This window comes from Salmo salar, chromosome ssa12, assembly GCF_905237065.1.
Source record: "Salmo salar chromosome ssa12, Ssal_v3.1, whole genome shotgun sequence".
Taxonomy (NCBI): domain Eukaryota; kingdom Metazoa; phylum Chordata; class Actinopteri; order Salmoniformes; family Salmonidae; genus Salmo; species Salmo salar.
Genome location: NC_059453.1, coordinates 370,166 through 382,846, shown reverse-complemented (window position 1 = coordinate 382,846; position 12,681 = coordinate 370,166). Strand labels below are relative to the sequence as shown.

General features: G+C 36.0%; 1 protein-coding gene across 1 annotated transcript in view; it reads right to left on the bottom strand.

The window, feature by feature from the left end:
- Positions 1 to 5,632: 5,632 nt before the first annotated feature.
- Positions 5,633 to 12,681, bottom strand: part of LOC106607567 (regulator of G-protein signaling 11) — a 228,398-nt gene continuing 221,349 nt past the window's right edge. Inside the window, exons 16-17 of the mRNA XM_045690465.1 lie at positions 11,929 to 12,011; positions 5,633 to 6,896 (exon numbers count right to left, since the gene is read on the bottom strand). Of these exons, the coding sequence (XP_045546421.1) occupies positions 6,761 to 6,896; positions 11,929 to 12,011 (219 nt within the window). The 3' untranslated portion in view covers positions 5,633 to 6,760. The remainder of the gene's footprint in view (positions 6,897 to 11,928; positions 12,012 to 12,681) is intronic.

Below are 12,681 nucleotides of genomic sequence, written 5' to 3'. Positions count from 1 at the left end.
TATACAGTACAATACAGTACTAACTCTATACAGTACAATACAGTACTAACTGTATACTGTACAATACAGTACTAACTGTATACTGTACAATACAGTACTAACTGTATACTGTACAATGCAGTACTAACTGTATACTGTACAATGCAGTACTAACTGTATACAGTACAATACAGTACTAACTGATTACTGTACAATACAGTACTAACTGTATAGAGTACTAACTGTATACAGTACAATACAGTACTAACTGCATACAGTACATTACAGTAAAATACAGTACTAAATCTATACAGTACAATACAGTACTAACTGTATAATGTACAAAACAGTACTAACTGTATACTGTACAATACAGTACTAACTGATTACTGTACAATACAGTACTAACTGTATAGAGTACTAATTGTATACAGTACAATAAAGTACTAACTTTATACAGTACAATACAGTACTAACTGTATACAGTACAATACAGTACTAACTGTATAGAGTACTAACTGTATACAGTACAATACAGTACTAACTGTATAGAGTACTAACTGTATACAGTACAATACAGTACTAACTGTATACAGTACAATACAGTACAATACAGTACAATACAGTACTAACTGTATACAGTAAAATACAGTACTAACTGTATACTGTACAATGCAGTACTAACTGTATACTGTACAATACAGTACTAACTGATTACTGTACAATACAGTACTAACTGTATAGAGTACTAACTGTATACAGTACAATACAGTACTAACTGTATACAGTACATTACAGTAAAATACAGTACTAAATCTATACAGTACAATACAGTACTAACTGTATACAGTAAAATACAGTACTAACTGTATACAGTACAATACAGTACTAACTGTATAGAGTACTAACTGTATACAGTACAATGCAGTACTAACTGTATAGAGTACTAACTGTATACAGTACAATATAGTACTAACTGTATACAGTACAATACAGTACTAACTGTATACAGTACTAACTGTATACAGTACAATACAGTACTAACTGTATACAGTACAATACAGTACTAACTGTATACTGTACAATACAATACTAACTGTATACTGTACAATACAATACTAACTGTATACTGTACAATACAGTACTAACTGTACACTGTACAATACGGTACTAACTGTATACTGTACAATACGGTACTAACTGATTACTGTACAATACAGTACTAACTGTATACAGTACAATACAGTACTAACTGTATACAGTAAAATACAGTACTAACTGTATACAGTACAATACAGTACTAACTGTATAGAGTACTAACTGTATACAGTACAATGCAGTACTAACTGTATAGAGTACTAACTGTATACAGTACAATACAGTACTAACTGTATACAGTACTAACTGTATACAGTACAATACAGTACTAACTGTATACAGTACAATACAGTACTAACTGTATACAGTACAATACAATACTAACTGTATACAGTACAATACAGTACTAACTGTATACTGTACAATACAATACTAACTGTATACTGTACAATACAATACTAACTGTATACTGTACAATACAGTACTAACTGTATACAGTACAATACAGTACTAACTGTACACTGTACAATACGGTACTAACTGTATACTGTACAATACGGTACTAACTGTATACTGTACAATAGTACTAACTGTATGCAGAACAATAGTACTAACTGTATACAGTATAATACAGTACTAACTCTATACAGTACAATACAGTACTAACTGTATACTGTACAATACAGTACTAACTGTATACTGTACAATGCAGTACTAACTGTATACTGTACAATGCAGTACTAACTGTATACTGTACAATACAGTACTAACTGATTACTGTACAATACAGTACTAACTGTATAGAGTACTAACTGTATACAGTACAATACAGTACTAACTGTATACAGTACATTACAGTAAAATACAGTACTAAATCTATACAGTACAATACAGTACTAACTGTATACTGTACAATACAGTACTAACTGTATACTGTACAATACAGTACTAACTGTATACTATACAATACAGTACTAACTGTATACTGTGCAATACAGTACTAACTGATTACTGTACAATACAGTACTAACTGTATAGAGTACTAATTGTATACAGTACAATACAGTACTAACTGTATACAGTACAATACAGTACTACCTGTATACAGTACTACCTGTATACAGTACAATACAGTACTAACTGTATAGAGTACTAACTGTATACAGTACAATACAGTAGTAACTGTATAGAGTACTAACTGTATACAGTACAATACAGTACTAACTGTATAGAGTACTAACTTTATACAGTACAATACAGTACTAACTGTATACAGTACAATACAGTACTAACTGTATACAGTACAATACAGTACTAACTGTATACAGTACAATACAGTACTAACTGTATACAGTACAATACAGTACTAACTGTATACAGTAGAATACCTAAAGCCCATTCTGGTGGGAACCTGCTATAGACGGCCAGTATCTGGATAACGTGTGAAATGCTTGATAATGTATATGATATCAACAGAGAGGTGTATTTTCTGGGTGATTTAAATGTTGACTGGCTTTCATCAAGCTGCCCACTCAAGAGAAAGCTTGAGGGTAGTTAGTTACAGGGTAGTTAGCTACAGGGTAGTTACACTTACAGGGTACTTACAGTTACAGGGTAGTTAGTTACAGGGTAGTTACAGTTACAGGGTAGTTACAAACAGCACAGGAAGGATCTCATCAACATGTATTAATGTTGCAGATATGTGCTTTAAAGCAGTATTTAAATCCATTGGATGTAGTGATCACAATATTGCAGCCATATCTAGGAAAACCAAAGTTCCAAAGGCTGGGCCTAATATAGTGTATAAGAGGTCATACAATAAGTTTTGCAGTGATTCATATGTTGATGTAAAGAATATTTGCTGGTGTAGAATGAGGAGCAACCTCATTATGAAATTGCTTATTCCAGTTACTAATAAGCACCCATTAAGAAAATGAACTAACCCTAATGAGCACCCATTAAGAAAATGACCTAACCCTAATGAGCATGCACCCATTAAAAAAATGACCTAACCCTAATGAGCACCCATTAAGAAAATGACCTAACCCTAACCCACCCATTAAGAAAATGACCTAACCCTAATGAGCATGCACCCATTAAGAAAATGACCTAACCCTAATGAGCATGCACCCATTAAGAAAATGACCTAACCCTAATAAGCATGCACCCATTAAGAAAATGAACTAACCCTAACCCACCCATTAAGAAAATGACCTAACCCTAACCCTAATAAGCACCCATTAAGAAAATGACCTAACCCTAATAAGCACCCATTAAGAAAATGACCTAACCCTAATAAGCATGCACCCATTAAGAAAATGACTGTAAAAACTGTTAAATCCCCTTGTATTGATAAGGAATTGCAAAAACGAACTAACATTCCTTATTATAATATCTGTCATACCTTATTATATTATGAGTTATTATGATAAGGAATGTTATTTATTATAAGATATTAATGTTATTATGATAAGAAATGTTAGTTATTATGATATGACAGCTATTATGAGGTATAACAGTTATTATGATAAGGAATGTTAGTTATTATGATGAGGTATATGTGTTATGATGATGAGGTATATGTGTTATTATGATGAGATATATTTGTTATGATGAGATATATTTATTATTATGATTAGGTATATGTGTTATTATGATAAGGTATATTTGTTATTATGATGAGGTATATGTGTTATTTTGATAAGGTATATTTGTTATTATGTGTTTGTTATTATGATAAGGTATATTTGTTATGATGATGAGGTATATTTGTTATTATGATAAGGTATATTTGTTATTAGGATGAGATGTATTTGTTATTATAAGGTATATTTGTTATGATGATGAGGTATATTTGTTATTATGATGAGGTATATGAGTTATTATGATGAGGTATATTTGTTATTACGATAAGGTATATTTGTTATTATGATGAGGTATATGTGTTATTATGATGAGGTATATGTGTTATTATGATGAGATATGACAGGTATTATGATGAGGTATATGTGTTATTATGATAAGGTAAATGTGTTATTATGATGAGGTATATTTGTTATTATGAGATATGACAGGTATTATGATGAGGTATATGTGTTATTATGATGAGGTATATTTGTTATTATGATGAGGTATGTGTTTTTATGATAAGGTATATTTGTTATTTTGATAAGGTATATTTGTTATTATGATGAGGTATATTTGTTATTATGATAAGGTATATTTGTTATGATAAGGTATATTTGTTAAGATGATGAGGTATATTTGTTATTAAGATGAGGTATATGTGTTATTATGATGAGGTATATTTGTTATTATGAGATATGACAGGTATTATGATGAGGTATATTTGTTATTATAATGAGGTATATGTGTTATTATGATGAGGTATAATTGTTATTATGAGATATGACAGATATTATGATAAGGTATATTTGTTATTATGATGAGGTATATTTGTTATTATGATGAGGTATGTGTTATTATGATAAGGTATATGTGTTATTATGATGAGGTATATGTGTTATTATGATGAGGTATATTTGTTTTTATGATGAGGTATATGTGTTATTATGATAAGGTGTATTTGTTATTATGATGAAGTATATGTGTTATTATGATGAGGTATATTTGTTATTATGATTAGGTATATGTGTTATTATGATGAGGTATATTTGTTATTATGATGAGGTCTATGTGTTATTATGATAAGGTATATTTATTATGATGAGGTATATGTGTTATGATGATGAGGTATGTGTTATTATGATGAGGTATATGTGTTATTATGATGAGGTATATTTGTTATTATGATGAGGTATATGTGTTATTATGATGAAGTATATGTGTTATTATGATGAGGTATATGTGTTATTATGATGAGGTATATTTGTTATTATGATGAGGTATATGTGTTATTATGATGAGGTATATGTGTTATGATGATGAGGTATATGTGTTATGATGATGATGTATATGTGTTATTATGATGAGGTATATTTGTTATTATGATGAGGTATATGTGTTATTATGATGAGGTATATTTGTTATTATTATGAAGTATATGTGTTATTATGATGAGGTATATGTGTTATTATGATGAGGTATATTTGTTATTATTATGAGGTATATGTGTTATGATGATGAGGTATATTTGTTATGATGATGAGGTATATGTGTTATGATGATGAGGTATATTTGTTATTATGATGAGGTATATGTGTTATTATGATGAGGTATATTTGTTGTTATGATATGACCGTTGACCTGTAACTGTTATTGATGTCCATCAGTCATATTGTTCTAAATGAAGGGCTAAAGGCTGGTTTACACTCTGTCTATCGACATATCCACAGCTGTCAGCCACATCAAAACGACAGCCTTTTGCATGACATCTGCAGCCCGGTGCTCCAAATAGTAAACATTCTCTAACACCAGGAAACATTTAAAAAAGGAATTCAGTAAATGTGAACCTAGCAAACCAGAGGCAACTAAAAGCTATTTCCAAAACAGTGTTTTGGTTAGTTGCTAACTAGTTCAAATAACGACCAGAGTATAGCTGACAACAATCTTACTACTTTTTTTAATTCATTATTACAGGAACATAAAATCCACAACATCGTTATTTAAAAGAAAATTGTGAGCTGACAGAAAATAGTTGACTGCTCCAGAGTGACGAAATAAAAAACCAGGTCATTCTCTTTCAGACCTTTAGAACTACTGTCATTCTATCTGAGAACTTTAGAACTACTGTCATTCTATCTGAGACCTTTAGAACTACTGTCATTCTATCTGAGACCTTTAGAACTACTGTCATTCATTCTATCTAAGACCTTTAGAACTACTGTCATTCTATCTGAGACCTTTAGAACTACTGTCATTCTATCTGAGACCTTTAGAACTACTGTCATTCTATCTGAGACCATTAGAACTACTGTCATTCTATCTGAGAACTTTAGAACTACTGCATCATCTGGTCACAGGAGGATTCTGGTCCGGTTGCCGTGGCAGTTCGGTAACCGCGACAACGGACCGCTACAGTCGCCGTGGAGACGAGAACTTTTTTTCCCCAGTGTGTCTGCAACAAAGGAAACTTGACAGTCTACAGACATTCTAACAGGAGTAGAAATTAAAGGTTTGTTTTGACCAGCGACACTTGTCACATTCTAATTGTCCATAGACATATTATTAGACCAAGTATAAATAAACTGGCCTTAAATCTACATTAATTGAATAGTGGAAATCTTTCAGATTGTCTTTATAAACTATACCCATAATTATATATTCATAAATATAACTTATAATAAATTATAATAAATATAACTACTAGACTGTAGTATTACTTATAGAAGATAATATAAACTATACCCATAATTCTATATTCATAAATATAACTTATAATAAATATAATTATTATAATAAATATAACTACTAGACTGTAGTATTACTTCTAGAAGATAATATAAACTATACCCATAATTCTATATTCATAAATATAACTTATAATAAATATAACTACTAGACTGTAATATTACTTCTAGAAGTAGATCCAAGGTCATGAATGGTTGCTATAGTGATACAAGGGTGACCAGATCTGGTTGTTATGAACATGGTGGTTGTGGTGTTCCCATGGCGATCAGATCTGGTTGTTATGAACATGGTGGTTGTGGTGTTCCCATGGCTATCAGATCTGAGAGTTGGTTGCGGAGCTTGTTCCTGTTGGTCCCGCCCCTTTAGCCTTTCCATCATCTTCTGTTGCCTGGGTAACCATGGCAGGAGAGGGGCTGGAGTGACGCTGTCGCCTCATGAAGGGAAATACACTGAGAGAAGGAAGGAAGAGAGGAGGGAGAGAGGGAGGAAAGGAGATGGGAGAGAGGAAAGGAGATAGGAAAGGAGATAGGGAAGGAGATGGGAGAGGCAGGGAGAAAGGAGGGAGAGGCAGGGAGAAAGGAGGGAGAGGGAGAGAGGAAAGGAGATAGGGAAGGAGATGGGAGAAAGGAGGGAGAGAGGAAAGGAGAAATGAGGGAGAGGGAGGGAGAGAAAGGAAGGCAGGGAGAGAGGAAAGGAGATAGGGAGGGAGATGGGAGAGGCAGGGAGAAAGGAGGGAGAGGGAGAGAAGAAAAGGAGATAGGGAAGGAGATGGGAGAGGCAGGGAGAAAGGAGGGAGAGGGAGAGAGGAAAGGAGATAGGGAAGGAGATGGGAGAGGCAGGGAGAAAGGAGGGAGAGGGAGAGAGGAAAGGAGATAGGGAAGGAGATGGGAGAGAGGAAAGGAGATAGGGAAGGAGATGGGAGAGAGGAAAGGGGATAGGGAAGGAGATGGGAGAGAGGAAAGGAGATAGGGAAGGAGATGGGAGAGAGGAAAGGGGATAGGGAAGGAGATGGGAGAGAGGAAAGGAGATAGGGAAGGAGATGGGAGAGGCAGGGAGAGAGGAAAGGAGATAGGGAAGGAGATGGGAGAGGCAGGGAGAAAGGAGGGAGAGGGAGAGAAGAAAAGGAGATATGGAAGGAGATGGGAGAGGCAGGGAGAAAGGAGGGAGAGGGAGAGAGGAAAGGAGATAGGGAAGGAGATGGGAGAGGCAGGGAGAAGGGAGAGAGGAAAGGAGATAGGGAAGGAGATGGGAGAGAGGAAAGGAGATAGGGAAGGAGATGGGAGAGAGGAAAGGAGGGAGAGGGAGGGAGAGAAAGGAAGGCAGGGAGAGAGGAAAGGAGATAGGGAAGGAGATGGGAGAGGCAGGGAGAAAGGAGGGAGAGGGAGAGAGGAAAGGAGATAGGGAAGGAGATGGGAGAGGCAGGGAGAAAGGAGGGAGAGGGAGAGAGGAAAGGAGATAGGGAAGGAGATGGGAGAGGCAGGGAGAAAGGAGGGAGAGGGAGAGAGGAAAGGAGAGAGGAAAGGAGATAGGGAAGGAGATGGGAGAGGCAGGGAGAGAGGAAAGGAGATAGGGAAGGAGATGGGAGATGCAGGGAGAAAGGAGGGAGAGGGAGAGAGGAAAGGAGATAGGGAAGGAGATGGGAGAGGCAGGGAGAAAGGAGGGAGAGAGGAAAGGAGATAGGGAAGGAGATGGGAGAGGCAGGGAGAAAGGAGGGAGAGGGAGAGAGAAAAGGAGATAGGGAAGGAGATGGGAGAAAGGAGGGAGAGGGAGAGTGGAAAGGAGATAGGGAAGGAGATGGGAGAGGCAGGGAGAAAAGGAAAGAAGCAGAGAGAAATGAGGGAGACGGAGAGAGGAAAGGAGATATGGGAGAGGCAGGGAGAAAGGAGGGAGAGGGAGGGAGGAAAGGATATAGGGAAGGAGATGGGAGAGGCAGGGAGAAATGAGGGAGAGGGAGAGAGGAAAGGAGATAGGGAAGGAGATGGGAGAGGCAGGGAGAAATGAGGGAGAGGGAGAGAGGAAAGGAGATAGGGAAGGAGATGGGAGAGGCAGGGAGAAAGGGAAAGAAGCAGAGAGAAATGAGGGAGAGGGAGAGAGTAAAGAGAGCGGGAAGTACGACCAACAGCATCGTTGGATATAGTAAATACAGTATATAAATGAATATAGTGAGTATATTGTAGTATATAAGGGGTATATACAGTAGTGAGCATATATTGTTAATATAATGAGAATATTATAGTATATATTGAGGAGTATATATTGTTAATATAATGAGAATATTATAATATATATTGAGGAGTATATATTATTAATATAGTGAGTATATTGTAATATTTAAGGAGTATATATTGAGGAGTATATATTGTTAATATAGTGAGTATATTATAGTATTAAGGAGTATATATTGAGGAGTATATATTGTTAATATAGTGACTATATTGTAGTATTTAAGGTGTATATATTGCGGAGTATATATTGTTATAGTGAGTATATTGTAGTATTTAAGGAGTATATAGTATATATTGCTAATATAGTGAGTATATTGTAGTATATACGGAGGAGTATATATTGTTAATACATATATTGAGGAGTATATATATTGTATATATTGTTAATATGGTGAGTATGTTGTAGTATATAAGGGGTATATACAGTAGTGAGTATATATTGTTAATATAATGAGAGTATTATAGTATATATTGAGGAGTATATATTGTTAATATAATGAGAATATTATAATATATATTGAGGAGTATATATTATTAATATAGAGAGTATATTGTAATATTTAAGGAGTATATATTGAGGAGTATATATTGTTAATATAGTGAGTATATTATAGTATTAAGGAGTATATATTGAGGAGTATATATTGTTAATATAGTGAGTATATTGTAGTATTTAAGGTGTATATATTGCGGAGTATATATTGTTATAGTGAGTATATTGTAGTATTTAAGGAGTATATAGTATATATTGCTAATATAGTGAGTATATTGTAGTATATACGGAGTATATATTGTAATATAGTATATTTTGAGGAGTATATATTGTTAATATAGTGAGTATATTGTAGTATATAAGGAGTATATATTGTAATATAGTATATTTTATACTATATAGACCCCATACTGGTATTATACTATATAGACCCCATAGTGGTATTATACTATATAGACCCCATACTGGTATTATACTATATAGACCCCATAGTGGTATTATACTATATAGACCCCATACTGGTATTATACTATATAGACCCCATACTGGTATTATACTATATAGACCCCATACTGGTATTATACAATATAGACCGCATACTCTGGTATTAAATACACCTCGCTCTGACCCCTGACCCCATACTCTGGTATTAAATACACCTCGCTCTGACCCCTGACCCCATACTCTGGTATTAAATACACCTCACTCTGACCCCTGACCCCATACTCTGGTATTAAATACACCTCACTCTGACCCCTGACCCCATACTCTGGTATTAAATACACCTCACTCTGACCCTTGACCCCATACTCTGGTATTAGATACACCTCACTCTGACCCCTGACCCCATACTCTGGTATTAAATACACCTCACTCTGACCCCTGACCCCATAAGCCAAGTTAACAAACAGATCACCGTCCATTTCGAATCTCACGGTACCTTCTCTGTTATGCAATCTGGTTTCCGAGCTGGTCATGGGTGTCCCTCAGCCACGCTCAAGGTCTTAAACGATATCATAACCGCCATCGATAAAAGACAATACTGTGCAGCCGTATTCATCGACCTGGCCTTGGTTTCTCAAATGATTGCCTCGCCTGGTTCACCAAATACTTCTCAGACAGAGTTCAGTGTGTCAAATCGGAGGGTCTGTTGTCCGGACATCTGGAAGTCTCTATGGGGTACCACAGGTTCAACTCTCGGGCCGACTCTCTTCTCTGTGTACATCAATGATGTCGCTCTTATGGCTGGTGATTCTCTGATCCACCTCTACGTAGACGACACCATTCTGTATGCTTCTGGCACTTCTTTGGACACTGTGTTAACTAACCTCCAGACGAGCTTCAATGCCATACAACTCTCCTTCCGTGGCCTCCAACTGCTCCTAAATACAAGTAAAACTACATGCATGCTATTCAACCGATCGCTGCCCGCACCTGCCCGCCCATCCAGCATCACTACTCTGGACGGTTCTAACTTAGAATACGTGGACAACTACAAATACCTAGGTGTCTGGCTAGACTGTAAACTCTCCTTCCAGACTCACATTAAGCATCTCCAATCCAAAATTAAATCTAGAATCGGCGTCCTATTTTGCAACAAAGCCTACTTCACTCTCGCTGCCAAACATACCCTTGTAAAATTGACTATCCTGCCAATCCTTGACGTCGGCGATGTCATTTACAAAACAGCCTCCAACACTCTACTCAGCAAATTGGATGTAGTCTATTACAGTGCCATCCGTTTTGTCACCAAAGCCCCATATACCACCCACCACTGCGACCTGTATGCTCTCGTTGGCTGGCCCTCACTTCATATTCACCCACAGGCTCCAGGTCATCTATAAGTCTCTGCTAGGTAAAGCCCTGCCTTATCGCAGCTCACTGGTCACCATAGCAACACCCACCCATAGCACGCGCTATGTATATTGAGGAGGAGTATATTGATGAGTATATATTGCAATGTAGTATACTGAGGAGTAAATATTGTAATGTAGTATACTGAGGAGTATATATTGTAATGTAGTATATTGAGGAGTAAATATTGTAATGTAGTATACTGAGGAGTAAATATTGTAATGTAGAATATTGAGGAGTATATATTGTAATAAAGTATATTGAGGAGTATATATTGTAGTATATTGATGATATATATTGTAATGTAGTATATTGAAGAGTATATATTGTAATGTTGTATATTGAGGAGTATATATTGTAATGTAGTATATTGAGGAGTATATATTGTAATGTAGTATATTGAGGAGTATATTTTGTAATGTAGTATTTTGAGGAGTAAATATTGTAATGTAGTATATTGAGGAGTATATGTTGTAATGTAGTATATTGAGGAGTGAATAATGTAATGTAGTATTTTGACGAGTAAATATTGTAATGTAGAATATTGAGGAGTATATATTGTAATGTAGTATATTGAGGAGTATATATTGTAGTATATTGATGGATATATATTGTAATGTAGTATATTGAAGAGTATATATTGTAATGTTGTATATTGAGGAGTATATATTGTAATATAGTATATTGAGGAGTATATATTGTAATGTAGTATATTGAGGAGTATATTTTGTAATGTAGTATATTGAAGAGTATATATTGTAATGTTGTATATTGAGGAGTATATATTGTAATGTAGTATATTGAGGAGTATATATTGTAATGTAGTATATTGAGGAGTACATATTTTAATGAAGTATATTGAGAAGTATATATTGTAATGTAAAATATTGAGGAGTATTTACTGAGTACCTCTTCTTGGTCTCCTGGGGAACGATGGCATTGGCCAGCATGTCCTTATACAGCTCAGACTTCAGATACCTGGGGTAGGAGTCCTAGAGGTCAGAGGTTAGAGGTTAGATACCTGGGGTAGGAGTCCTAGAGGTTAGAGGTTAGTTACCTGGGGTAGGAGTCCTAGAGGTTAGAGGTTAGATAACTGGGGTAGGAGTCCTAGAGGTTAGAGATTAGATACCTGGAGTAGGAGTCATAGAGGTTAGAGGTTAGATACCTGGGGTAGGAGTACTAGAGGTTAGAGGTTAGATACCTGGGGTTGGAGTACTAGAGGTTAGATACCTGGTGTAGGAGTCCTAGAGGATAGAGGTTAGATACCTGAGGTAGGAGTCCTAGAGGTTAGAGATTAGATACCTGAGGTAGGAGTCCTAGAGGTTAGAGGTCAGATACCTGGGGTTGGAGTCCTAGAGGTTAGATACCTGGGGTAGGAGTCCTAGAGGTTAGATACCTGGGGTAGGAGTCCTAGAGGTTAGAGGTTAGATACCTGGGGTAGGATTCCTAGAGGTTAGAGGTTAGAAACCTGGGGTAGGAGTCCTAGAGGTTAGAGGTTAGATACTTGGGGTAGGAGTCCTAGAGGTTAGAGGTTAGATACCTGGGGTAGGAGTCCTAGAGGTCAGAGGTTAGAGATTAGATACCTGGGGTAGGAGACCTAGAGTTTAGAGGTTAGATACCTGGGGTAGGAGTCCTAGAGTTTAGAGGTTAGATACCTGGGGT